Below are 26,057 nucleotides of genomic sequence, written 5' to 3'. Positions count from 1 at the left end.
CATACATACTACCATTGCTGCACTTCTATCACACATTTTCCAACTCTAGGCACATAGACCTTCAGAAAAATCACTGAGACATAGTTTCCCTAAGTGAGCCTGACCGAACCCCAGGTTCATGGACTGTATCCGTTATATTGTGTGATGCTGACAACTGCCTCAAAGTCTATTTGATTTCAGGCCCTGTTTTCGTTCTGTAATTGAAAATAATCCGTTCCCTGACTGTTAAACCCATATAGACCGGTGGGTTTTAGACCGCATGGAAACCACCGCACTGTTATTTATACGGTAGGTCTATGCATCGCCCCGCACACGCGCGCCTTGGTTCGTGGAGATCATCTGCACCACGCGCCCTAGCAACTGCAGCATCAGCACGAGCAGCGTGGTGACTCGCTACGACAAAGCCACGCACGGATCCGCTGTGACGGTCTCTCTCCGCTCTGCAAGCAAAGGATCTTCCATCCCCAGCCCTGTTATTTGTTATTTCCCTGATATTCTTCGCGCTAATCTGCAACGTGGATCCTCGCTACCTGAAATATTTTCATCGGATGATATATTTTCACCATCACGACAAAACGGACTGTTCATCCTCATCATCAACAACACCGTGCGTTTCAGCAGGCAGGCTACAGCAACGCCCATAGCAACCTCTCTATGCGCATCCACGAGCCATCTGTTCATTACTGCTTGTTTGTGTCTGTCGTCTCCGTCTCCGACATCTCTGCTCCGCTGTCGCCCTCTCCCGGTTCCTCCCCCTGATCCCCCCCTGTCTCGTCTCCAGGTTAGCGGCAGGTCTCATCTCTCGCCTCGCTGCTGGGCACGTATCCTCCATCACAAGGCCTCTTCACAGGTGAGCCAATCACTGGATCTGATTATCAAACCGATAATACTACCGCTAATGAATGCACCGGTCGGCATTGATCATATATTTATCATTTATCTTCTCTTGATTATGGCTGTGTGTTCTTAATAGTGATGACTACTGTAACATGTTGTCCAATGTTTAAGAGTGTGGTCCTGCAGAGAGAGAGAGGGAGAGAAAAAGAGAGAGCACATTGTTGGCATCTGGTTTGTGTTTGGATCCAGATATACAGTATGAAGTGCCTTGGTCCCACAGCAACAGTGATGCTTGGTTCTGAGGGAAAGGGAGGGCTCTGCTGCCAAATATAGCTTCTCTCCTGGACCAGCTCTCTCTTGTATTAGGGTTAATCTGAGCAGCATGACAATAACAGCAGACTCAGCTTGTTTCTGAATTGAAACAGGGTAGAGGGCACAGGGGGTAGAGGAGACAGGATAGAGGGGGCAGGAGACCGGGTAATGGGGATGGGGTAGAGGAGACAGGATAGAGGGGGCAGGAGACCGGGTAATGGGGATGGGGTAGAGGAGACGGGGGTAGAGGGGACAGGGGGTAGAGGGAACAGGGGGTAGAGGGGACAGGGGGTAGAGGAGACCGGGTAAAGGGGGTAGAGGAGACGGGGTAGAGGAGACCGGGTAAAGGGGGTAGAGGAGACAGGGGGTAGAGGGAACAGGGGGTAGAGGAGACCGGGTAAAGGGGGTAGAGGAGACAGGGGGTAGAGGAGACAGGGGGTAGAGGAGACCGGGTAAAGGGGGTAGAAGAGACAGGGGGTAGAGGAGACCGGGTAAAGGGGGTAGAAGAGACAGGTGGTACAGGAGACAGGGGGTAGAGGGAACAGGGGGTAGAGGAGACAGGGTAAGGGGAACAGAGGGTCTGTATGATGGGTTAGGGTTGATATGTCTGGGTTGGATGGTTAGTGTATATTGTATTGATGTGATATGGCTGGGTTGAATGGTCTGTATGATGGGTTAGGGTTGACATGGATGGGTTGGATGGTCTGTACGATGGGTTAGGGTTCATATGGCTGGGTTGGATGGTCTGTATGATGGGTTAGGGTTGACATGGCTGGGTTGGATGGTCTGTACGATGGGTTAGGGTTCATATGGCTGGGTTGGATGGTCTGTATGATGGGTTAAGGTTGATATGGGTTGGATGGTCTGTATGATGGGTTAGGGTTGATATGGGTTGGATGGTCTGTATGATGGGTTAGGGTTGATATGGGTTGGATGGTCTGTATGATGTGTTAGGGTTGATATGGCTGGGTTGGATGATCTGTATGATGGGTTAGGGTTGACATGGCTGGGTTGGATGGTCTGTACGATGGGTTAGGGTTCATATGGCTGGGTTGGATGGTCTGTATGATGGGTTAAGGTTGATATGGGTTGGATGGTCTGTATGATGGGTTAGGGTTGATATGGGTTGGATGGTCTGTATCAAATCAAATCAAATTTATTTATATAGCCCTTCGTACATCAGCTGATATCTCAAAGTGCTGTACAGAAACCCAGCCTAAAACCCCAAACAGCAAGCAATGCAGGTGTAGAAGCACGGTGGCTAGGAAAAACTCCCTAGAAAGGCCAAAACCTAGGAAGAAACCTAGAGAGGAACCAGGCTATGTGGGGTGGCCAGTCCTCTTCTGGCTGTGCCGGGTGGAGATTATAACAGAACATGGCCAAGATGTTCAAATGTTCATAAATGACCAGCATGGTCAAATAATAATAAGGCAGAACAGTTGAAACTGGAGCAGCAGCACAGTCAGGTGGAAGTTGAAACTAGAGCAGCAGCATGGCCAGGTGGACTGGGGACAGCAAGGAGTCATCATGTCAGGTAGTCCTGGGGCATGGTCCTGTATGATGTGTTAGGGTTGATATGGCTGGGTTGGATGGTCTGTATGATGGGTTAGGGTTGATATGGCTGGGTTGGATGGTCTGTATGATGGGTTAGGGTTGATATGGCTGGGTTGGATGGTCTGTATGATGGGTTAGGGTTGATATGGGTTGGATGGTCTGTATGATGGGTTAGGGTTGATATTTGGCTGGGTTGGATGGTCTGTATGATGGGTTAGGGTTGATATGGCTGGGTTGGATGGTCTGTATGATGGGTTAGGGTTGATATGGCTGGGTTGGATGGTCTTGATGGGTTAGGGTTGATATGGGTTGGATGGTCTGTATGATGGGTTAGGGTTGATATGGCTGGGTTGGATGGTCTGTATGATGGGTTAGGGTTGATATGGCTGGGTTGGATGGTCTGTATGATGGGTTAGGGTTCATATGGCTGGGTTGGATGGTCTGTATGATGGGTTAGGGTTCATATGGCTGGGTTGGATGGTCTGTATGATGGATTAGGGTTGATATGGCTGGGTTGGATGGTCTGTATGATGGGTTAGGGTTGATATGGCTGGGTTGGATGGTCTGTATGATGGGTTAGGGTTGATATGGGTTGGATGGTCTGTATGATGGGTTAGGGTTGATATGGGTTGGATGGTCTGTATGATGGGTTAGGGTTGATATGGGTTGGATGGTCTGTATGATGGGTTAGGGTTGATATGGGTTGGATGGTCTGTATGATGTATTAGGGTTGATATGGCTGGGTTGGATGGTCTGTATGATGGGTTAGGGTTGATATGGCTGGGTTGGATGGTCTGTATGATGGGTTAGGGTTGATATGGCTGGGTTGGATGGTCTGTATGATGGGTTAGGGTTGATATGGCAGGGTTGGATGGTCTGTATGATGGGTTAGGGTTGATATGGCTGGGTTGGATGGTCTGTATGATGGGTTAGGGTTGATATGGCTGGGTTGGATGGTCTGTATGATGGGTTAGGGTTGATATGGGTTGGATGGTGAGTGTTTATTGTATTGATGGGTTACATCAGTGGGGCACCTGCCTCAGACTGAGCATCTCAGCTGTTTGTTTACAAACACAAAGGCTGTTTACAAACAAATCTTGCTATTGTGTTAGAATGAAATGTATTTCTTATTTTCCCCTCTCTTCTTCTCTTCCTGTCTTTCTGCAGAGAGCAGCTGATTCAGCTCCTCCCACTTCCTCTGGCTCCTCCCAACTGTGGCCCCTACTGGGCACGCTCCTTGGCTCTTACCTTATTGGTCCCCGGCCTCAGGACGGAAGCCACGCCCACCACACTCCCTGCATGAGGGACAAGGCCACTCAGGTGAGTGTGTGTGTGTGTGTTTTTGTTTGTATTCATGTATCTCACCTCTCTCTGTGGTGTCAGACCCCCAGGGTGTGTGTGTGTGTGTGTATTCATGCATCTCACCTGTCTCTCTCTGTGGTGTCAGACCCCCAAGGTGTGTGTGTGTGTGTGTATTCATGCATCTCACCTGTCTCTCTCTGTGGTGTCAGACCCCCAAGGTGTGTGTCTGTTTGTATTCATGCATCTCACCTCTCTCTGTGGTGTCAGACACCCAGGGTGTGTGTGTGTGTGTGTGTGTGTGTTTTGTATTCATGTATCTCACCTCTCTCTGTGGTGTCAGACCCCAGTGTGTGTGTGTGTGTTTGTATTCATGCATCTCACCTCTCTCTGTGGTGTCAGACCCCCAGGGCCTGGGCGGATGAGAGGAGGCGGGGGAGCCACAAGAGATCGGCCTCCTGCGGGAGCACCGACCAGCTCAAAGAGGTTAGTCACACTGTTCAGTCTCTGCCTTTAGATAGTGACAACATACTGACAACATAATGACAACATAATAACATCGACCAGCTCAAAGAGGTTAGTCACACTGTTCAGTCTCTGCCTTTAGATACTGACAACATAATAACATAGTGACAACATGATGACAACATAATGACAACATAATGACAACATAATGACAACATAATGACAACATAATAACAATAGTGACAACATAATAACAACATAGTGACAACATAACAACATAGTGACAACATAATGACAACATAGTGACAACATAATAACAACATAGTGACAACATAATGACAACATAGTGACAACATAATGACAACATAGTAACAACATAGTGACAACATAATGACAACATAATAACAATGACAACATAGTAACAACATAGTGACAACAGTGACATAATGACAGCATAGTGACAACATAATAACAACATAGTGACAACATAATGACAACATAGTAACAACATAGTGACAACATAATGACAACATAGTGACAACATAATAACATAGTGACAACATAATAACAACATAGTGACAACATAGTGACAACATAATAACAACATATTGACAACATAATAACAACATAGTGACAACATAACAGTGACAACATAATAACATATTGACAACATAATAACAACATAATGACATAGTGACAACATAATAACATAATAACAACAGTGACAACATAATAACAACATAGTGACAACATAATAACAACATAATGACAACATAATAACATAGTAATAACATAATAACAACAGTGACAACATAATAACAACATAGTGACAACATAATAACATAATGACAACATAATAACATAGTGACAACATAATAACAACATAGTGACAACATAGTGACAACATAATAACATAATGACAACATCGTAACAACATAGTGACAACATAATAACAACATAGTAACAACATATTGACAACATAGTAACAACAGTGACAACATAATAACATAGTGACAACATAATGACAACATAGTGACAACATAATGACAACAAAGTGACAACATAGTGACAACATAGTAACAACATAGTGACAACATAATAACAACATAGTGACAACATAATAACAACATAGTGACAACATAATAACATAGTGACAACATAATAACAACATAGTGACAACATAATAACATAATAATAGTGACAACATAATAACATAGTGACAACATAATAACAACATAGTGACAACATAATAACAACATGACAACATAGTGACAACATAATGACAACATAGTGACAACATAGTGACAACATAGTAACAACATAGTGACAACATAATAACAACATAGTGACAACATAATAACAACATAGTGACAACATAATAACAACATATTGACAACATAATAACAAATAATAGTGACAACATAATAACAACATAGTGACAACATAATAACATAATGACAACATCGTAACAACATAGTGACAACATAATAACAACATATTGACAACATATTGACAACATAGTAACAACATATTGACAACATAGTAACAACAGTGACAACATAATAACATAGTGACAACATAATGACAACATAGTGACAACATAATAACAACATAGTGACAACATAATAACAACATAGTGACAACATAATAACAACATATTGACAACATAATAACAACATAGTGACAACATAATAACAACATAATGACAACATAATAACATAGTGACAACATAATAACAACATAATAACAACATAGTGACAACATAATAACAACATAGTGACAACATAATAACAACATAACATAGTGACAACATAATAACAACATATTGACAACATAATGACAACATAGTGACAACATAGTGACAACATAATGACAACATAGTGACAACATAATAACATAGTGACAACATAATAACAACATAGTGACAACATAATAACAACATATTGACAACATAATAACAACAGTGACAACATAGTAACAACATAGTGACAACAGTGACATAATGACAGCATAGTGACAACATAATAACAACATAGTGACAACATAATGACAACATAGTAACAACATAGTGATAACATAATGACAACATAGTGACAACATAATAACATAGTGACAACATAATAACAACATAGTGACAACATAGTGACAACATAATAACAACATATTGACAACATAATAACATAGTGACAACATAAGTGACAACATAATAACATATTGACAACATAATAACAACATAATGACATAGTGACAACATAATAACAACATAGTGACAACATAATAACAACATAATGACAACATAATAACAACATAATAACAACAGTGACAACATAATAACATAGTGACAACATAATAACATAATGACAACATAATAACATAGTGACAACATCATAGTGACAACATAGTGACAACATAATAACAACATAGTGACAACATAATAACATCGTAACAACATAGTGACAACATAATAACAACATAGTGACAACATATTGACAACATAGTAACAACATATTGACAACATAGTAACAACATATTGACAACATAGTAACAACAGTGACAACATAATAACAGTGACAACATAATAACATAGTGACAACATAATGACAACATAGTGACAACATAATAACATATTGACAACATAATAACATAATAACATAGTGACAACATAATAACATATTGACAACATAATAACATAATAACATAGTGACAACATAATAACAACATAATAACAACATAATGACAACATAATAACATAGTGACAACATAATAACAACATAATAACAACAGTGACAACATAATAACAACATAGTGACAACATAATAACAACATAACATAGTGACAACATAATAACATATTGACAACATAATGACAACATAATAACATAGTGACAACATAATAACATAATAACAACATAGTGACAACATAATAACAACATAGTAACAACATAATGACAACATAATAACATAGTGACAACATAATAACATAATAACAACATAGTGACAACATAATAACAACATAGTGACAACATAATAACAACATAGTGACAACATAATAACAACATAGTGACAACATAATAACAACATATTGACAACATAATAACAACATATTGACAACATAATAACAACATATTGACAACATAATAACAACAGTGACAATAGTTACAACATAATAACATAATAACAACATAGTGACAACATAATAACAACATAATGACAACATAGTGACAACATAATAACAACATAGTGACAACATAGTGACAACATAATAACAACATAGTAACAATATATTAACAACATAATGACAACATAATAACAACATATTGACAACATAGTGACAACATAATGACAACATATTGACAACATAATAACACTGACCAGTAGTGACAACATAGTGATACTCCACATAATAACACCGACCAGTAGTGACAACATAGTGATACTCCACATAATAACACCGACCAGTAGTGACAACATAGTGATACTCCACATAATAACACCGACCAGTAGTGACAACATAGTGATACTCCACATAATAACACCGACCAGTAGTGACAACATAGTGATACTCCACATAATAACACCGACCAGTAGTGACAACATAGCGATACTCCACATAATAACACCGGCCAGTAGTGAGAGGTCAATATAGTGAAAACATAGTGACATCATAGTGACACTCCACATAGTGACAACATAGTGACACTCCACATAGTGACACTCCACATAGTTACAACAGTGACACTCCACATAATAACAATATAGTGACACTCCACATAGTGACACTCCACATAGTTACAACAGTGACACTCCACATAATAACAATATAGTGACACTCCACATAGTGACACTCCACATAGTGACACTCCACATAGTGACACTCCACAGTGACAACATATTGACACTCCACATAGTTACAACACAGTGACACTCCACATAATAACAATATAGTGACACTCCACATAGTGACACTCCACATAGTGACACTCCACATAGTGACACTCCACAGTGACAACATATTGACACTCCACATAGTGACAACATAGTGACACTCCACATAGTTACAACATAGTGACACTCCACATAGTGACAACATAGTGACACTCCACATAGTGACAACATAGTGACACTCCACATAGTGACAACATAGTGACACTCCACATAGTGACAACATAGTGACACTCCACATAGTGACAACATAGTGACACTCCACATAGTGACAACATATTGACACTCCACATAGTAACAACATAGTGACATCATAGTGACACTCCACAGTGACACTCCACATAGTAACAACATAGTGACACTCCACATAGTGACAACACAGTGACACTCCACAGTGACAACATAGTGACACTCCACATAGTGACACTCCACATAGTGACAACATAGTAACACTCCACAGTGGCAACATAGTGACACTCCACATAGTGACAACATAGTGACACTCCACATAGTTACAACACAGTGACACTCCACAGTGACAACATAGTGACACTCCACATAGTGACACTCCACATAGTGACAACATAGTAACACTCCACAGTGGCAACATAGTGACACTCCACATAGTGACAACATAGTGACACTCCACATAGTTACAACACAGTGACACTCCACATAATAAAAACATAGTGACACTCCACATAGTGACACTCCACATAATGACAACATAGTGACACTCCACATAATGACAACATAGTGACACTCCACAGTGACAACATAGTGACACTCCACATAATAACAACATAGTGACAACATAGTGACACTCCACATAGTGACAACATAGTGACACTCCACATAGTGACAACATAGTGACACTCCACAGTGACAACATATTGACACTCCACATAATAACAACATAGTGACACTCCACATATTGACACTCCACATAGTGACAACATAGTGACACTCCACATAGTGACAACATAGTGACACTCCACATAGTGACAACATAGTGACACTCCACATAGTGACAACATATTGACACTCCACATAGTGACACTCCACATAATAACAACATAGTGACACTCCACATATTGACACTCCACATAGTGACAACATAGTGACACTCCACATAATAACAACATAGTGACAACATAGTGACACTCCACATAGTGACAACATAGTGACACTCCACATAGTGACAACATATTGACACTCCACATAGTGACAACATAGTGACACTCCACATAGTGACACTCCACATAGTGACAACATATTGACACTCCACATAGTGACACTCCACATAGTGACAACATATTGACACTCCACAGTGACAACATAGTGACACTCCACATATTGACACTCCACATAGTGACAACATAGTGACACTCCACATATTGACACTCCACATAGTGACAACATAGTGACACTCCACATAGTGACACTCCACATAGTGACAACATAGTGACACTCCACATAGTGACAACTACAACATAGTGACACTCCACATAGTGACAACATAGTGACACTCCACATAGTGACAACATAGTGACACTCCACATAGTGACAACATAGTGACACTCCACATAGTGACAACATAGTGACACTCCACATAGTGACAACATAGTGACACTCCACATAGTGACAACATATTGACACTCCACATAGTGACAACATAGTGACACTCCACATAGTGACAACATAGTGACACTCCACATAGTTACAACATAGTGACACTCCACATAGTGACAATCCACATAGTGACAACATAGTGACACTCCACATAGTTACAACATAGTGACACTCCACATAGTTACAACATAGTTACAACATAGTGACACTCCACATAGTGACAACATAGTGACAACATAGTGACAACATAGTGACACTCCACATAGTGACAACATAGTGACACTCCACATAGTGACAACATAGTGACACTCCACATAGTGACAACATAGTGACACTCATAGTGACAACATAGTGACATAGTGACAACATAGTGACACTCCACATAGTGACAACATAGTGACACTCCACATAGTGACAACATAGTGACACTCCACATAGTGACAACATAGTGACACTCCACATAGTTACAACATAGTTACAACATAGTGACACTCCACATAGTGACACTCCACATAGTGACAACATAGTGACACTCCACATAGTGACAACATAGTGACACTCCACATAGTGACAACATAGTGACACTCCACATAGTTACAACACAGTGACACTCCACATAATAACAATATAGTGACACTCCACATAGTGACAACATAGTGACACTCCACATAGTGACACTCCACATAGTGACACTCCACAGTGACAACATAGTGACACTCCACATAGTTACAACACAGTGACACTCCACATAATAACAACATAGTGACACTCCACATAGTGATGCTCCACATAGTGACAACATAGTGACATCATAGTGACAACATAGTGACACTCCACATAGTGACATTCCACATAGTGATGCTCCACATAGTAACAACATAGTGACACTCCACATAATAACATAGTGATGCTCCACATAGTGACGTCATAGTGACGACATAGTGACAACATAGTGACACTCCACATAGTGACAACATAGTGACACTCCACATAATAACAACATAGTGACATCATAGTGACACTCCACATAATAACAACATAGTGACACTCCACATAGTGACAAGATAGTGACACTCCACATAGTGACAACATAGTGACACTCCACATAGTGACAACATAGTGACACTCCACATAGTGACAACAGTGACACTCCACATAGTGACACTCCACATAGTGACAACACAGTGACACTCCACATAATAACAACATAGTGACACTCCACATAGTGACAACAGTGACACTCCACATAGTGACAACATAGTGACACTCCACAGTGACAACATAGTGACACTCCACATAGTGACAACATAGTGACACTCCACAAAGTTACAACATAGTGACACTCCACATAGTGACAACATAGTGACACTCCACATAGTGACAACATAGTGACACTCCACATAGTTACAACACAGTGACACTCCACATAATAAAAACATAGTGACACTCCAGTGACAACATAGTGACACTCCACATAGTTACAACATAGTGACACTCCACATAGTGACAACATAGTGACACTCCACAGTGACAACATAGTGACACTCCACATAGTTACAACGTAGTGACACTCCGCAGTGACAACTCTCCACGTCTTAGTGGTAAAGACAACAACATCCTATCAATACACCCCCTAACCCAGTAACTCTTCCCTCCTCCAGATTGCTAAATTGCGACAGCAACTCCAGCGCAGTAAGCGCAGCAGTCGTCACCGCAGGGACAAGGACCGCAGGTCCCCCTTCAACGGGAGTCATGCTGCCATCATCCAGTCACAGGTAACCTGAGCACCATTACAGAGAGTACCCTAAGCTTTAGTTACAGAGAGTACCCTAACATTTAGTTACAGAGAGTACCTTAACATTTAGTTACAGAGAGTACCCTAACCCTAACCTTTAGTAACAGAGTACCCTAACCCTAAACCTTAGTTACAGAGAGTACCCTAACCTTTAGTTACAGAGAGTACCCTAACCTTTAGTTACAGAGAGTACCCTAACCTTTAGTTACAGAGAGTACCCTAACCTTTAGTTACAGAGAGTACCCTAACCTTTAGTTACAGAGAGTACCCTAACCCTAACCTTTAGTTATAGAGAGTACCCTAACCTTTAGTTACAGAGAGTACCCTAACATTTAGATACAGAAACTAGCCTAACCCTAACCTTAGGTTACAGAGAGTACCCTAACCTTAGGTTACAGAGAGTACCCTAACCCTAACCTTTAGTTACAGAAAGTAGCCTAAACTTTAGTAACAGAGAGTACCCTAACCCTAACCTTTAGTAACAGAGAGTACCCTAACCTTTAGTAACAGAGAGTACCCTAACCTTTAGTTACAGAGAGTAGCCTAAACTTTTGTTTCAGAGAGTACCCTAAACTTTAGTTACAGAGAGTAGCCTAAACTTTAGTTACAGAGAGTACCCTAACCCTAACCTTTAGTTACAGAGAGTACCCTAACCTTTAGTTACAGAGAGTACCTTAACATTTAGTTACAGAGAGTACCCTAACCCTAACCTTTAGTAACAGAGTACCCTAACCCTAAACCTTAGTTACAGAGAGTACCCTAACCTTTAGTTACAGAGAGTACCCTAACCTTTAGTTACAGAGAGTACCCTAACCTTTAGTTACAGAGAGTACCCTAACCCTAACCTTTAGTTATAGAGAGTACCCTAACCTTTAGTTACAGAGAGTACCCTAACATTTAGTTACAGAAACTAGCCTAACCCTAGGTTACAGAGAGTACCCTAACCTTAGGTTACAGAGAGTACCCTAACCCTAACCTTTAGTTACAGAGAGTAGCCTAAACTTTAGTAACAGAGAGTACCCTAACCCTAACCTTTAGTAACAGAGAGTACCCTAACCTTTAGTAACAGAGAGTACCCTAACCTTTAGTTACAGAGAGTAGCCTAAACTTTAGTTTCAGAGAGTACCCTAAACTTTAGTTACAGAGAGTAGCCTAAACTTTAGTTACAGAGAGTACCCTAACCCTAACCTTTAGTTACAGAGAGTACCCTAACCTTTAGTTACAGAGAGTAGCCTAAACTTTAGTTACAGAGAGTACCCTAACCCTAACCTTTAGTTAGAGAGAGTACCCTAACCCTAACCTTTAGTTACAGAAAGTAGCCTAAACTTTAGTAACAGAGAGTACCCTAACCCTAACCTTTAGTAACAGAGAGTACCCTAACCTTTAGTAACAGAGAGTACCCTAACCTTTAGTTACAGAGAGTAGCCTAAACTTTTGTTTCAGAGAGTACCCTAAACTTTAGTTACAGAGAGTAGCCTAAACTTTAGTTACAGAGAGTACCCTAACCCTAACCTTTAGTTACAGAGAGTACCCTAACCTTTAGTTACAGAGAGTACCTTAACATTTAGTTACAGAGAGTACCCTAACCCTAACCTTTAGTAACAGAGTACCCTAACCCTAAACCTTAGTTACAGAGAGTACCCTAACCTTTAGTTACAGAGAGTACCCTAACCTTTAGTTACAGAGAGTACCCTAACCTTTAGTTACAGAGAGTACCCTAACCTTTAGTTACAGAGAGTACCCTAACCCTAACCTTTAGTTATAGAGAGTACCCTAACCTTTAGTTACAGAGAGTACCCTAACATTTAGTTACAGAAACTAGCCTAACCCTAGGTTACAGAGAGTACCCTAACCTTAGGTTACAGAGAGTACCCTAACCCTAACCTTTAGTAACAGAGAGTACCCTAACCTTTAGTAACAGAGAGTACCCTAACCTTTAGTTACAGAGAGTACCCTAACCTTTAGTTACAGAGAGTACCCTAAACTTTAGTTTCAGAGAGTACCCTAAACTTTAGTTACAGAGAGTAGCCTAAACTTTAGTTACAGAGAGTACCCTAACCCTAACCTTTAGTTACAGAGAGTACCCTAACCTTTAGTTACAGAGAGTACCCTAAACTTTAGTTAGAGTGTACCCTAACATTTAGTTACAGAGTACCCTAACATTTAGTTACAGAGAGTACCCTAACATTTAGTTACAGAGAGTACCCTAACCTTTAGTTACAGAGAGTACACTAACCTTTAGTTACAGAGAGTACCCTAACCTTTAGTTACAGAAAGTACACTAACCTTTAGTTACAGAGAGTACCCTAACCTTTAGTTACAGAAAGTACACTAACCTTTAGTTACAGAGAGTACCCTAACATTTAGTTACAGAGAGTACCCTAACCTTTAGTTACAGAGAGTACACTAACCTTTAGTTACAGAGAGTACCCTAACCTTTAGTTACAGAAAGTACACTAACCTTTAGTTACAGAGAGTACACTAACCTTTAGTTACAGAGAGTACCCTAACCCTAACCGTTAGTAACAGAGAGTACCCTAACCCCAAACTTTAGTTACAGAGAGTACCCTAACATTTAGTTACAGAGAGTACCTTAACATTTAGTTAGAGAGTACCCTAACCCTAACATTTAGTGACAGAGTACCCTAACCCTAAACCTTAGTTACAGAGAGCACCCTAACCTTCAGTTACAGAGAGTATCCTAACCTTTAGTTACAGAGAGTACCCTAACATTTAGTTATAGAGAGTACCCTAACCTTTAGTTACAGAGAGTACCCTAACCTTTAGTTACAGAGAGTACCCTAACCTTTAGTTACAGAGAGTACCCTAACCTTTAGTTACAGAGAGTACCCTATCCCTAACCTTTAGTTAGAGTTCCCTATAATTTAGTTACAGACAGTACCCTAACATTTAGTTATATAGATTACCCTAACCTTTAGTTACAGAGAGTACCCTAACCTTTAGTTACAGAGAGTACCCTAACCTTTAGTTACAGAGAGCACCCTAACCTTTAGTTACAGAGAGTACCCTAACCTTTAGTTACAGAGAGCACCCTAACCTTTAGTTACAGAGAGAACCCTAACCTTTAGTTACAGAAAGTATCCTAACCTTTAGTTACAGAGACTACCATAACCTTTAGTTACAGAGAGTACTCTAACCCTAACATTTAGTTAGAGAGTACCCCAACCTTTAGTTATAGAGAGTAACCTAACCTTTAGTTAGAGAGTACCCTAACCTTTAGTTATAGAGAGTACCCTAACCCTAACCTTTTGTTACAGAGTGTACCCTAACCTTTAGTTACAGAGAGTACCCTAACCTTTAGTTACAGAGAGTACACTAACCTTTAGTTACAGAGAGTACCCTAACCTTTAGTTACAGAAAGTACACTAACCTTTAGTTACAGAGAGTACCTTAACATTTAGTTACAGAGAGTACCCTAACCCTAACCTTTAGTAACAGAGTACCCTAACCCTAAACCTTAGTTACAGAGAGCACCCTAACCTTCAGTTACAGAGTACCCTAACCTTTAGTAACAGACAGTACCCTAACCATAACCTTTAGTTACAGAGAGTACCCTAACCCTAACCTTTAGTTACAGAGAGTACCCTAACCTTTAGTTACAGAGAGCACCCTAACATTTAGTTAGAGAGTACACTAACCTTTTGTTTGAGAGTACCCTAACCCTAACCTTTCGTTACAGAGAGTACCCTAACCTTTAGTTACAGAGGTTACCCTAACCCTAACATTTAGTTAGAGAGTACCCTAACCTTTAGTTACGGAGAGTACCCTAACCCTAACCTTTAGTAACAGAGAGTACCCTAACCCTAAACTTTAATTACAGAGAGTACCCTAACCTTTAGTTACAGAGAGTACCCTAACCCTAACCTTTAGTTACAGAGAGTACCCTAACCTTTAGTTACACAGAGTACCCTAACCTTTAGTTACAGAGAGTACCATAACCTTTAGTTATTGAGAGCACCCTAACATTTAGTTAGAGAGTACACTAACCTTTTGTTAGAGAGTACCCTAACCCTAACCTTTCGTTACAGAGAGTACCCTAACCTTTAGTTACAGAGAGTACCCTAACCCTAACATTTAGTTCGAGAGTACCCTAACCTTTAGTTACAGAGAGTACCCTAACCCTAACCTTTAGTAACAGAGAGTACCCTAACCCTAAACTTTAATTACAGAGAGTACCCTAACCTTTAGTTACAGAGTACCCTAACCTTTAGTTACAGAGAGTACCCTAACCTTTAGTTACAGAGAGTGCCCTATCCCTAACCTTTAGTTACAGAGAGTACCCTATCCCTAACCTTTAGTTAGTTCCCTATACTTTAGTTACAGACAGTACCCTAACCTTTAGTTATAAAGAGTACCCTAACCTTTAGTTAGAGAGCACCCTAACCTTTAGTTACAGAGAGAACCCTAACCTTTAGTTACAGAGAGCACCCTAACCTTTAGTTACAGAGAGTACCCTAACCTTTAGTTACAGAGAGTACCCTATCCCTAACCTTTAGTTAGAGTTCCCTATACTTTAGTTACAGACAATACCCTAACATTTAGTTATATAGATTACCCTAACCTTTAGTTACATAGAGTACCCTAACCTTTAGTTACAGAGAGTACCCTAACCTTTAGTTACAGAGAACACCCTAACCTTTAGTTATAAAGAGTACCCTAACCTTTAGTTACAGAAAGTATCCTAACCTTTAGTTACAGAGACTACCATAACCTTTAGTTACAGAGAGCACCCTAACCTTTAGTTACAGAGAGTACCCTAACCTTTAGTTATAGAGAGTACCCTAACCCTAACCTTTTGTTACAGAGAGTACCCTAACCTTTAGTTACAGAGAGTACCCTAACCTTTAGTTACAGAGACTAGGTTACAGAGAGTACCCTAACCTTTTCTAACAGAGAGTACCCTAACCTTTAGTTGTAGAGAGTAACCTAACCTTTAGTTACAGAGAGTACCCTAACCTTTAGTTAGAGAGTACCCTAACATTTAGTTATAGAGAGTAACCTAACCTTTAGTTACAGAGAGTACCCTAACCTTTAGTTAGAGTACCCTAACATTTAGTTACAGAGAGTACCCTAATCTTTAGTTCCAGAGAGTACCCTAACCCTAACATTTAGTAACAGAGCGTACCCTAACCTTTAGTTATAGAGAGTACCCTAACCCTAACCTTTAGTTACAGAGAGTTCCCTAACATTTAGTTACAGAGAGTACCCTAACCTTTAGTTCCAGAGAGTACCCTAAGATTTAGTTAGAGAGTACCCTAACCTTTAGTTACAGAGAGTACCGTAACCCTAACCTTGGGTTACAGAGAGTACCCTATACTTTAGTTACAGAGAGTACCCTAACCCTAACCTTTAGTTACAGAGAGTACCCTAACCTTTAGTTATAGAGAGTACCCTAACCCTAACCTTTAGTTATAGGGAGTACCCTAACCCTAACCCCCATCTCTAAGGGTTAACCCTAACCCCATCCCTAAGGGTTAACCCTAACCCCATCTCTAAGGGTTAACCCTAACCCCCATCCCTAAGGGTTAACCCTAACTCTACCATTAACCTTTCCCCTGTCTGTATGTAAGGCCCAGATGCCCAATAAGACCATCCTGATCCCCGTCCCCAAGTCGACGGCGCCTCGCTTCAGGAACAGTGTGGAGGGTCTCAACCAGGAGATTGAACGCATCATCATCCGTGACACACCACAACTACGAGATGAGGTTATTATTGTGAGTCCTTGTTAACACACACACACACACACACACACACACACACACACACACACACACACACACACACACACACACACACACACACACACACACCAACTGTTGTTATTTATGTGTGCTTTGGGTTCAGCCCCAAGATGTCCCAGACGGGCACCGTGCCCCCCACCCCTCCCCCCCAGCGCAGCAGCTCCACCCGAAGCATTGACACACAGACCCCCTCAGGAGGGGGCCTCGGTGGCGGTAAGCATAGCAACAGCAGCAGCCGGCCCGACTCCATCTCTCCCTCCTACCTCACCATCCTCAACGATATGGGAGGAGGCAGCCCCTACCCCGCAGAGGAGAAAGGTACACACACACACACATTTCCATAGCTTTGTCCCCCCCTCACCCTGAATATTGTGACTGACCTGCTCTCGCTCTCTCTCTCTCTCTCTCTGTCTGTCCCTCAGAACTGGGTCCCTGCTCACCTCTCCCGAAGTATGCAGCGTCTCCGAAGCCCAACAACAGCTACATGTTCAAGAGGGAGCCGCCGGAGGGCTGTGAGAAGGTCAAGGTCTTTGAGGAGTCACTGTGAGTACAGCCTAACCCTAACCCCTGACCCTAAACGTCCTGAGGGCTGTGAGAGTACACCTTAACCCCTAACCCCTGACCCTAAATGTCCTGAGGGCTGTGAGAGTACACCTTAACCTCTAACCCTAACCCTATACGTCCTGAGGGCTGTGAGAGTACACCCTAACCCTGACCCTAAATGTCAACAAGCACTTACAAGCACAGCACTTACACAAATGACTGAGGATTGGCTGAGAGAAGTTGATGATAAAATGATTGTGGGGACTGTCTTGTTAGACTTCAGTGCAGCTTTTGACATTATTGAACATAGTCTGCTGCTGGAAAAACATGTGTTATGGCTTTACTAACCCCCTGCTATAATGTGGATAAAGAGTTACTTGTCTAACAGAACACAGAGGATGTTCTTTAATGGAAGCCTCTCAAATATAATCCAGTTAGAATCAGGAATTCCCCAGGGTAGCTGTTTAGGCCCCTTGCTTTTAAATTTTTTTACTAACGACATGCCACTGACTTTGAGTAAAGACAGAGTTTCTATGTATGCGGACAACTCAAAACTATACACGTCAGCTACTACAGCAACTGAAATGACTGCAACACTCAACCCTAACACCTTGGAGGGTTAGCCCCAACCCTAACCCCTTGGAGGGTTAACCCCAACCCTAACCCCTTGGAGGGTTAACCCTAACCCCTTGGAGGGTTAGCCCCAACCCTAACCCCTTGGAGGGTTAAACCCTTGGAGGGTTAACCCCAACCCTAACCCCTTGGAGGGTTAGCCCCAACCCTAACCCCTTGGAGGGTTAAACCCTTGGAGGGTTAACCCCAACCCTAACCCCTTGGAGGGTTAGCCCCAACCCTAACCCCTTGGAGGGTTAACCCCTTGGAGGGTTAACCCCAACCCTAACCCCTTGGAGGGTTAACCCTAACCCCTTGGAGGGTTAACCCCAACCCCTTGGAGGGTTAACCCCAACCCTAACCCATTGGAGGGTTTAGCCCCAACCCTAACCCCTTGGAGTGTTATCCCCAACCCTAACCCCTTGGAGGGTTAACCCCAACCCTAACCCCTTGGAGGGTTAGCCCCAACCCTAACCCCTTGGAGGGTTAACCCCAACCCTAACCCCTTGGAGGGTTAGCCCCAACCCTAACCCCTTGGAGGGTTAACCCCAACCCTAACCCCTTGGAGGGTTAGCCCCAACCCCAACCCCTTGGAGGGTTAACCCTAACCCATTGGAGGGTTAGCCCCAACCCTAACCCATTGGAGGGTTAACCCCAACCCTAACCCCTTGGAGGGTTAACCCCAACCCCAACCCCTTGGAGGGTTAACCCCAACCCCTTGGAGGGTTAGCCCCAACCCTAACCCCTTGGAGGGTTAGCCCCAACCCTAACCCCTTGGAGGGTTAGCCCCAACCCTAACCCCTTGGAGGGTTAGCCCCAACCCTAACCCCTTATTCACTACAGTCGGTTTTCATTTGAAGCATCTATTTATTTGCTTGTTCAATTGCAAAGACATTGGCAGCTTTGTATTTGTAGTCAACTTCGTACCGAAGTGATTGGGGGTCACAGAGAGACAGATTAACTTGTTTAGCTGAGATCCTCTGTATATAAAGTGATGCGTAGGGGGAGCATCTAACGACGCAGCTGTTCTACGAGTGGTCTGATGAAGTCGGTAAATAACAAGCATTTTCAAGTGCAACATTAGCAACAATGGTTTTGGGAAACAGCTCTGAGATGTAACAATGCTCCTTACGAAGGTTCTAACCATGAACTTAGTCTTAAGATGCTTTTGGGAAACCGAGCCCAGCTACCTACCTACCTAGTGCTGCACGAACAATGCTGAATCAAATTATCTTTGGCCGTATGCTTCAAACAGACGCTAGCTAGATAGCTACTGTAGTAGCTAACATTATTATGAGTTTTCATGAAGCAGCTGTTCTGCCGCAAGTCCCGTCCCGTCTCAAGTCCCATCCCAAGTCCTGTCCCAAGTCCCATCCCATCCCAAGTCCCATCCCAAGTCCCATCCCATCCCAACCCCCGTCCCAAGTCCCAACCCAAGTCCCATCCCAACCCCCATCCCAAGTCCCATCCCAACCCAAGTCCCGTCCCAAGTCCCATCCCAACCCAAGTCCCATCCCATGTCCCGTCCCAACCCAAGTTCCATCCCAGGCTATATACAGGGGTACCGGTACAGAGTCAATGTGGAGGCTATATACAGGGGGAACCGGTTCAGAGTCAATGTGGAGGCTATATACAGGGGGTACCGGTACAGAGTCAATGTGGAGGCTATATACAGGGGGTACTGGTACAGAGTCAATGTAGAAGCTATATATAGGGGGTACCGGTACCGAGTCAATGTGGAGGCTCTATACAGGGGGTACCGGTACCGAGTCAATGTGGAAGCTATATACAGGGGGTACCGGTACAGAGTCAATGTGCGGGGGCACAGGTTAGTCGAGGTGATTAGGTAATATGTACATGTAGGAAGAGTTAAAGTGACTATGCATAGATAACAAACAGAGAGTAGCAGCAGTGTAAAAGAGGGGGTGGGGGGGACAATGCAAATAGTCTGGGTAGCCATTTGATTAGCTATTCAGGAGTCTTATGGCTTGGGGGTAGAAGCTAAGAAGCCTCTTGGACCTAGACTTGGCGCTCTGGTACCGCTTGCCGTGCGGTACAACATATAACCCCACTCTGATGTTACAGTACATAACCCCACTCTGATGTTACAGTACATAACCCCACTCTGATGTTACAGTACATAACCCCACTCTGATGTTACAGTACATAACCCCACTCTGATGTTACAGTACATAACCCCACTCTGATGTTACAGTACATAACCCCACTCTGATGTTACAGTACATAACCCCACTCTGATGTTACAGTACATAAACCCACTCTGATGTTACAGTACATAACCCCACTCTGATGTTACAGTATATAACCACATTCCGGAAATGCTACTCTCTCTAGTATGCTTATTGGCCATTTTCTTACCTCCAGAAATAATGATTTCAAATGAATTTAATTGAGCTGCTTCATTCTTCTGGAGTACTTGGTTGTTTTAACTGCCATCGCGTGAGCCCACCATACTAGAAGCTGACTCAGAACATTAAAACTAGCGTTAGCCCACCAAGCCCACCATAGTAGAAGCTAACTCAGAACATTAAAACTAGCGCGAGCCCACCATAGTAGAAGCTAACTCAGAACATTAAAACTAGCTCGAGCCCACCATAGTAGAAACTAACTCAGAACATTAAAACTAGCGCGAGCCCACCAAGCCCACCATAGTAGAAACTAACTCAGAATATTAAAACTAGCGCGAGCCCACCATAGTAGAAACTAACTCAGAACATTAAAACTAGCGCGAGCCCACCATAGTAGAAACTAACTCAGAACATTAAAACTAGTGCGAACCCACCATAGTAGAAGCTAACTCAGAACATTAAAACTAGCGCGAGCCCACCATAGTAGAAACTAACTCAGAACATTAAAACTAGCGCGAGCCCACCAAGCCCACCATAGTAGAAACTAACTCAGAACATTAAAACTAGCGCGAGCCCACCAAGCCCACCATATTAGAAACTAACTCAGAACATTAAAACTAGCGCGAGCCCACCATAGTAGAAACTAACTCAGAACATTAAAACTAGCGCGAGCCCACCAAGCCCACCATAGTAGAAACTAACTCAGAACATTAAAACTAGCGCGAGCCCACCAAGCCCACCATAGTAGAAACTAACTCAGAACATTAAAACTAGCGCGAGCCCACCAAGCCCACCATAGTAGAAACTAACTCAGAACATTAAAACTAGCTCGAGCCCACCATAGTAGAAACTAACTCAGAATATTAAAACTAGTGCGAGCCCACCAAGCCCACCATAGTAGAAACTAACTCAGAACATTAAAACTAGCACGAGCCCACCATAGTAGAAACTAACTCAGAATATTAAAACTAGCGTGAGCCCACCAAGCCCACCATAGTAGAAACTAACTCAGAACATTAAAACTAGCGCGAGCCCACCAAGCCCACCATATTAGAAACTAACTCAGAACATTAAAACTAGCGCACCAGCCCACCATAGTAGAAACTAACTCAGAACATTAAAACTAGCGCGAGCCCACCAAGCCCACCATAGTAGAAACTAACTCAGAACATTAAAACTAGCGCGAGCCCACCCAGCCCACCATAGTAGAAACTAACTCAGAACATTAAAACTAGCGCGAGCCCACCAAGCCCACCATATTAGAAACTAACTCAGAACATTAAAACTAGCGCGAGCCCACCATAGTAGAAACTAACTCAGAACATTAAAACTAGCGCGAGCCCACCAAGCCCACCATAGTAGAAACTAACTCAGAACATTAAAACTAGCGCGAGCCCACCAAGCCCACCATAGTAGAAACTAACTCAGAACATTAAAACTAGCGCAAGCCCACCATAGTAAAAACTAAACTTAAGAACATTAAAACTAGAACATTAAAACTAGCGAGCCCACCATAGTAGAAACTAACTCAGAACATTAAAACTAGCGCGAGCCCACCAAGCCCACCATAGTAGAAACTAACTCAGAACATTAAAACTAGCGCGAGCCCACCAAGCCCACCATAGTAGAAACTAACTCAGAACATTAAAACTAGCGCGAGCCCACCAAGCCCACCATAGTAGAAACTAACTCAGAACATTAAAACTAGCGCGAGCCCACCATTAGAAACTAACTCAGAACATTAAAACTAGCGCGAGCCCACCAAGCCCACCATAGTAGAAACTAACTCAGAACATTAAAACTAGCTCGAGCCCACCATAGTAGAAACTAACTCAGAATATTAAAACTAGTGCGAGCCCACCAAGCCCACCATAGTAGAAACTAACTCAGAACATTAAAACTAGCGTGAGCCCACCATAGTAGAAACTAACTCAGAACATTAAAACTAGCGCGAGCCCACCAAGCCCACCATAGTAGAAACTAACTCAGAACATTAAAACTAGCGCGAGCCCACCATAGTAGAAACTAACTCAGAACATTAAAACTAGTGCGAGCCCACCAAGCCCACCATAGTAGAAACTAACTCAGAACATTAAAACTAGCGCGAGCCCACCAAGCCCACCATAGTAGAAACTAACTCAGAACATTAAAACTAGCGCGAGCCCACCCAGCCCACCATAGTAGAAACTAACTCAGAACATTAAAACTAGCGCGAGCCCACCAAGCCCACCATAGTAGAAACTAACTCAGAACATTAAAACTAGCGCGAGCCCACCATAGTAGAAACTAACTCAGAACATTAAAACTAGCGCGAGCCCACCAAGCCCACCATAGTAGAAACTAACTCAGAACATTAAAACTAGCGCGAGCCCACCAAGCCCACCATAGTAGAAACTAACTCAGAACATTAAAACTAGCGCGCCCACCAAGCCCACCATAGTAGAAACTAACTCAGAACATTAAAACTAGCGCGAGCCCACCAAGCCCACCATAGTAGAAACTAACTCAGAACATTAAAACTAGCGCAAAGCCCACCATAGTAGAAACTAACTCAGAACATTAAAACTAGCGCCCACCATAGAGCCCACCATAGTAGAAACTAACTCAGAACATTAAAACTAGCGCGAGCCCACCAAGCCCACCATAGTAGAAACTAACTCAGAACATTAAAACTAGCGCCCACCAAGCCCACCATAGTAGAAACTAACTCAGAACATTAAAACTAGCCCACGAGCCCACCATAGTAGAAACTAACTCAGAACATTCAAACTAGCGCGAGCCCACCAAGCCCACCATAGTAGAAACTAACTCAGAACATTAAAACTAGCGCGAGCCCACCATAGTAGAAACTAACTCAGAACATTAAAACTAGCGTGAGCCCACCATAGTAGAAACTAACTCAGAACATTAAAACTAGCGCGAGCCCACCATAGTAGAAACTAACTCAGAACATTAAAACTAGCGCGAGCCCACCAAGCCCACCATAGTAGAAACTAACTCAGAACATTAAAACTAGCACGAGCCCACCATAGCCCACCATAGTAGAAACTAACTCAGAACATTAAAACTAGCGCGAGCCCACCAAGCCCACCATAGTAGAAACTAACTCAGAACATTAAAACTAGCTAACTCAGAACATTAAAACTAGCGCGAGCCCACCATAGTAGAAACTAACTCAGAACATTAAAACTAGCGCGAGCCCACCAAGCCCACCATAGTAGAAACTAACTCAGAACATTAAAACTAGCGCGAGCCCACCAAGCCCACCATAGTAGAAACTAACTCAGAACATTAAAACTAGCGCGAGCCCACCAAGCCCACCATAGTAGAAACTAACTGAACATTAAAACTAGCTCGAGCCCACCATAGTAGAAACTAACTCAGAACATTAAAACTAGCGCCCACCATAGAGCCCACCAAGCCCACCATAGTAGAAACTAACTCAGAACATTAAAACTAGCGCGCCCAGCCCACCATAGTAGAAACTAACTCAGAACATTAAAACTAGCGCGAGCCCACCAAGCCCACCATAGTAGAAACTAACTCAGAACATTAAAACTAGCGCGAGCCCACCAAGCCCACCATAGTAGAAACTAACTCAGAACATTAAAACTAGCGCGAGCCCACCAAGCCCACCATAGTAGAAACTAACTCAGAACATTAAAACTAGCGCGAGCCCACCATAGTAGAAGCTAACTCAGAACATTAAAACTAGCGCGAGCCCACCAAGCCCACCATAGTAGAAACTAACTCAGAACATTAAAACTAGCGCGAGCCCACCAAGCCCACCATAGTAGAAACTAACTCAGAACATTAAAACTAGCGCGAGCCCACCAAGCCCACCATAGTAGAAACTAACTCAGAACATTAAAACTAGCGCGAGCCCACCAAGCCCACCATAGTAGAAACTAACTCAGAACATTAAAACTAGCGCAAGCCCACCATAGTAGAAACTAACTCAGAACATTAAAACTAGCGCGAACCCACCATAGTAGAAACTAACTCAGAACATTAAAACTAGCGCGAGCCCACCAAGCCCACCATAGTAGAAACTAACTCAGAACATTAAAACTAGCGCGAACCCACCATAGTAGAAACTAACTCAGAACATTAAAACTAGCGCGAGCCCACCATAGTAGAAACTAACTCAGAACATTAAAACTAGCGCGAGCCCACCAAGCCCACCATAGTAGAAACTAACTCAGAACATTAAAACTAGCGCGAGCCCACCATAGTAGAAACTAACTCAGAACATTAAAACTAGCGCGAGCCCACCAAGCCCACCATAGTAGAAACTAACTCAGAACATTAAAACTAGCGCGAGCCCACCCAGCCCACCATAGTAGAAACTAACTCAGAACATTAAAACTAGCGCGAGCCCACCAAGCCCACCATAGTAGAAACTAACTCAGAACATTAAAACTAGCGCGAGCCCACCAAGCCCACCATAGTAGAAACTAACTCAGAACATTAAAACTAGCGCGAGCCCACCAAGCCCACCATAGTAGAAACTAACTCAGAACATTAAAACTAGCGCGAGCCCACCACCAGCCCACCATAGTAGAAACTAACTCAGAACATTAAAACTAGCGCGAGCCCACCATAGTAGAAACTAACTCAGAACATTAAAACTAGCGCCCAGCCCACCAAGCCCACCATAGTAGAAACTAACTCAGAACATTAAAACTAGCGCGAGCCCACCATAGTAGAAACTAACTCAGAACATTAAAACTAGCGCGAGCCCACCATTAAAACTAACTCAGAACATTAAAACTAGCGCGAGCCCACCAAGCCCACCATAGTAGAAACTAACTCAGAACATTAAAACTAGCGCGAGCCCACCATAGTAGAAACTAACTCAGAACATTAAAACTAGCGCGAGCCCACCAAGCCCACCATAGTAGAAACTAACTCAGAACATTAAAACTAGCGCGAG

General features: G+C 42.5%; 1 protein-coding gene across 1 annotated transcript in view; it reads left to right on the top strand.

Moving 5' to 3' along the window:
• Window positions 1–118: 118 nt before the first annotated feature.
• fam117ba (family with sequence similarity 117 member Ba) overlaps window positions 119–26,057 on the top strand; it is a 45,924-nt gene continuing 19,985 nt past the window's right edge. Inside the window, 9 exon segments of the mRNA XM_042317964.1 lie at window positions 119–139; window positions 293–850; window positions 3,871–4,023; window positions 4,405–4,488; window positions 11,702–11,815; window positions 17,427–17,570; window positions 17,701–17,730; window positions 17,732–17,915; window positions 18,020–18,140. Of these exon segments, the coding sequence (XP_042173898.1) occupies window positions 119–139; window positions 293–850; window positions 3,871–4,023; window positions 4,405–4,488; window positions 11,702–11,815; window positions 17,427–17,570; window positions 17,701–17,730; window positions 17,732–17,915; window positions 18,020–18,140 (1,409 nt within the window).

Source organism: Oncorhynchus tshawytscha, unplaced genomic scaffold (assembly GCF_018296145.1).
Source record: "Oncorhynchus tshawytscha isolate Ot180627B unplaced genomic scaffold, Otsh_v2.0 Un_contig_237_pilon_pilon, whole genome shotgun sequence".
Lineage (NCBI taxonomy): Eukaryota > Metazoa > Chordata > Actinopteri > Salmoniformes > Salmonidae > Oncorhynchus > Oncorhynchus tshawytscha.
The sequence above is the reverse complement of the archived record's forward strand: the minus strand, read 5'-3'. Positions and strand labels throughout refer to the sequence as shown.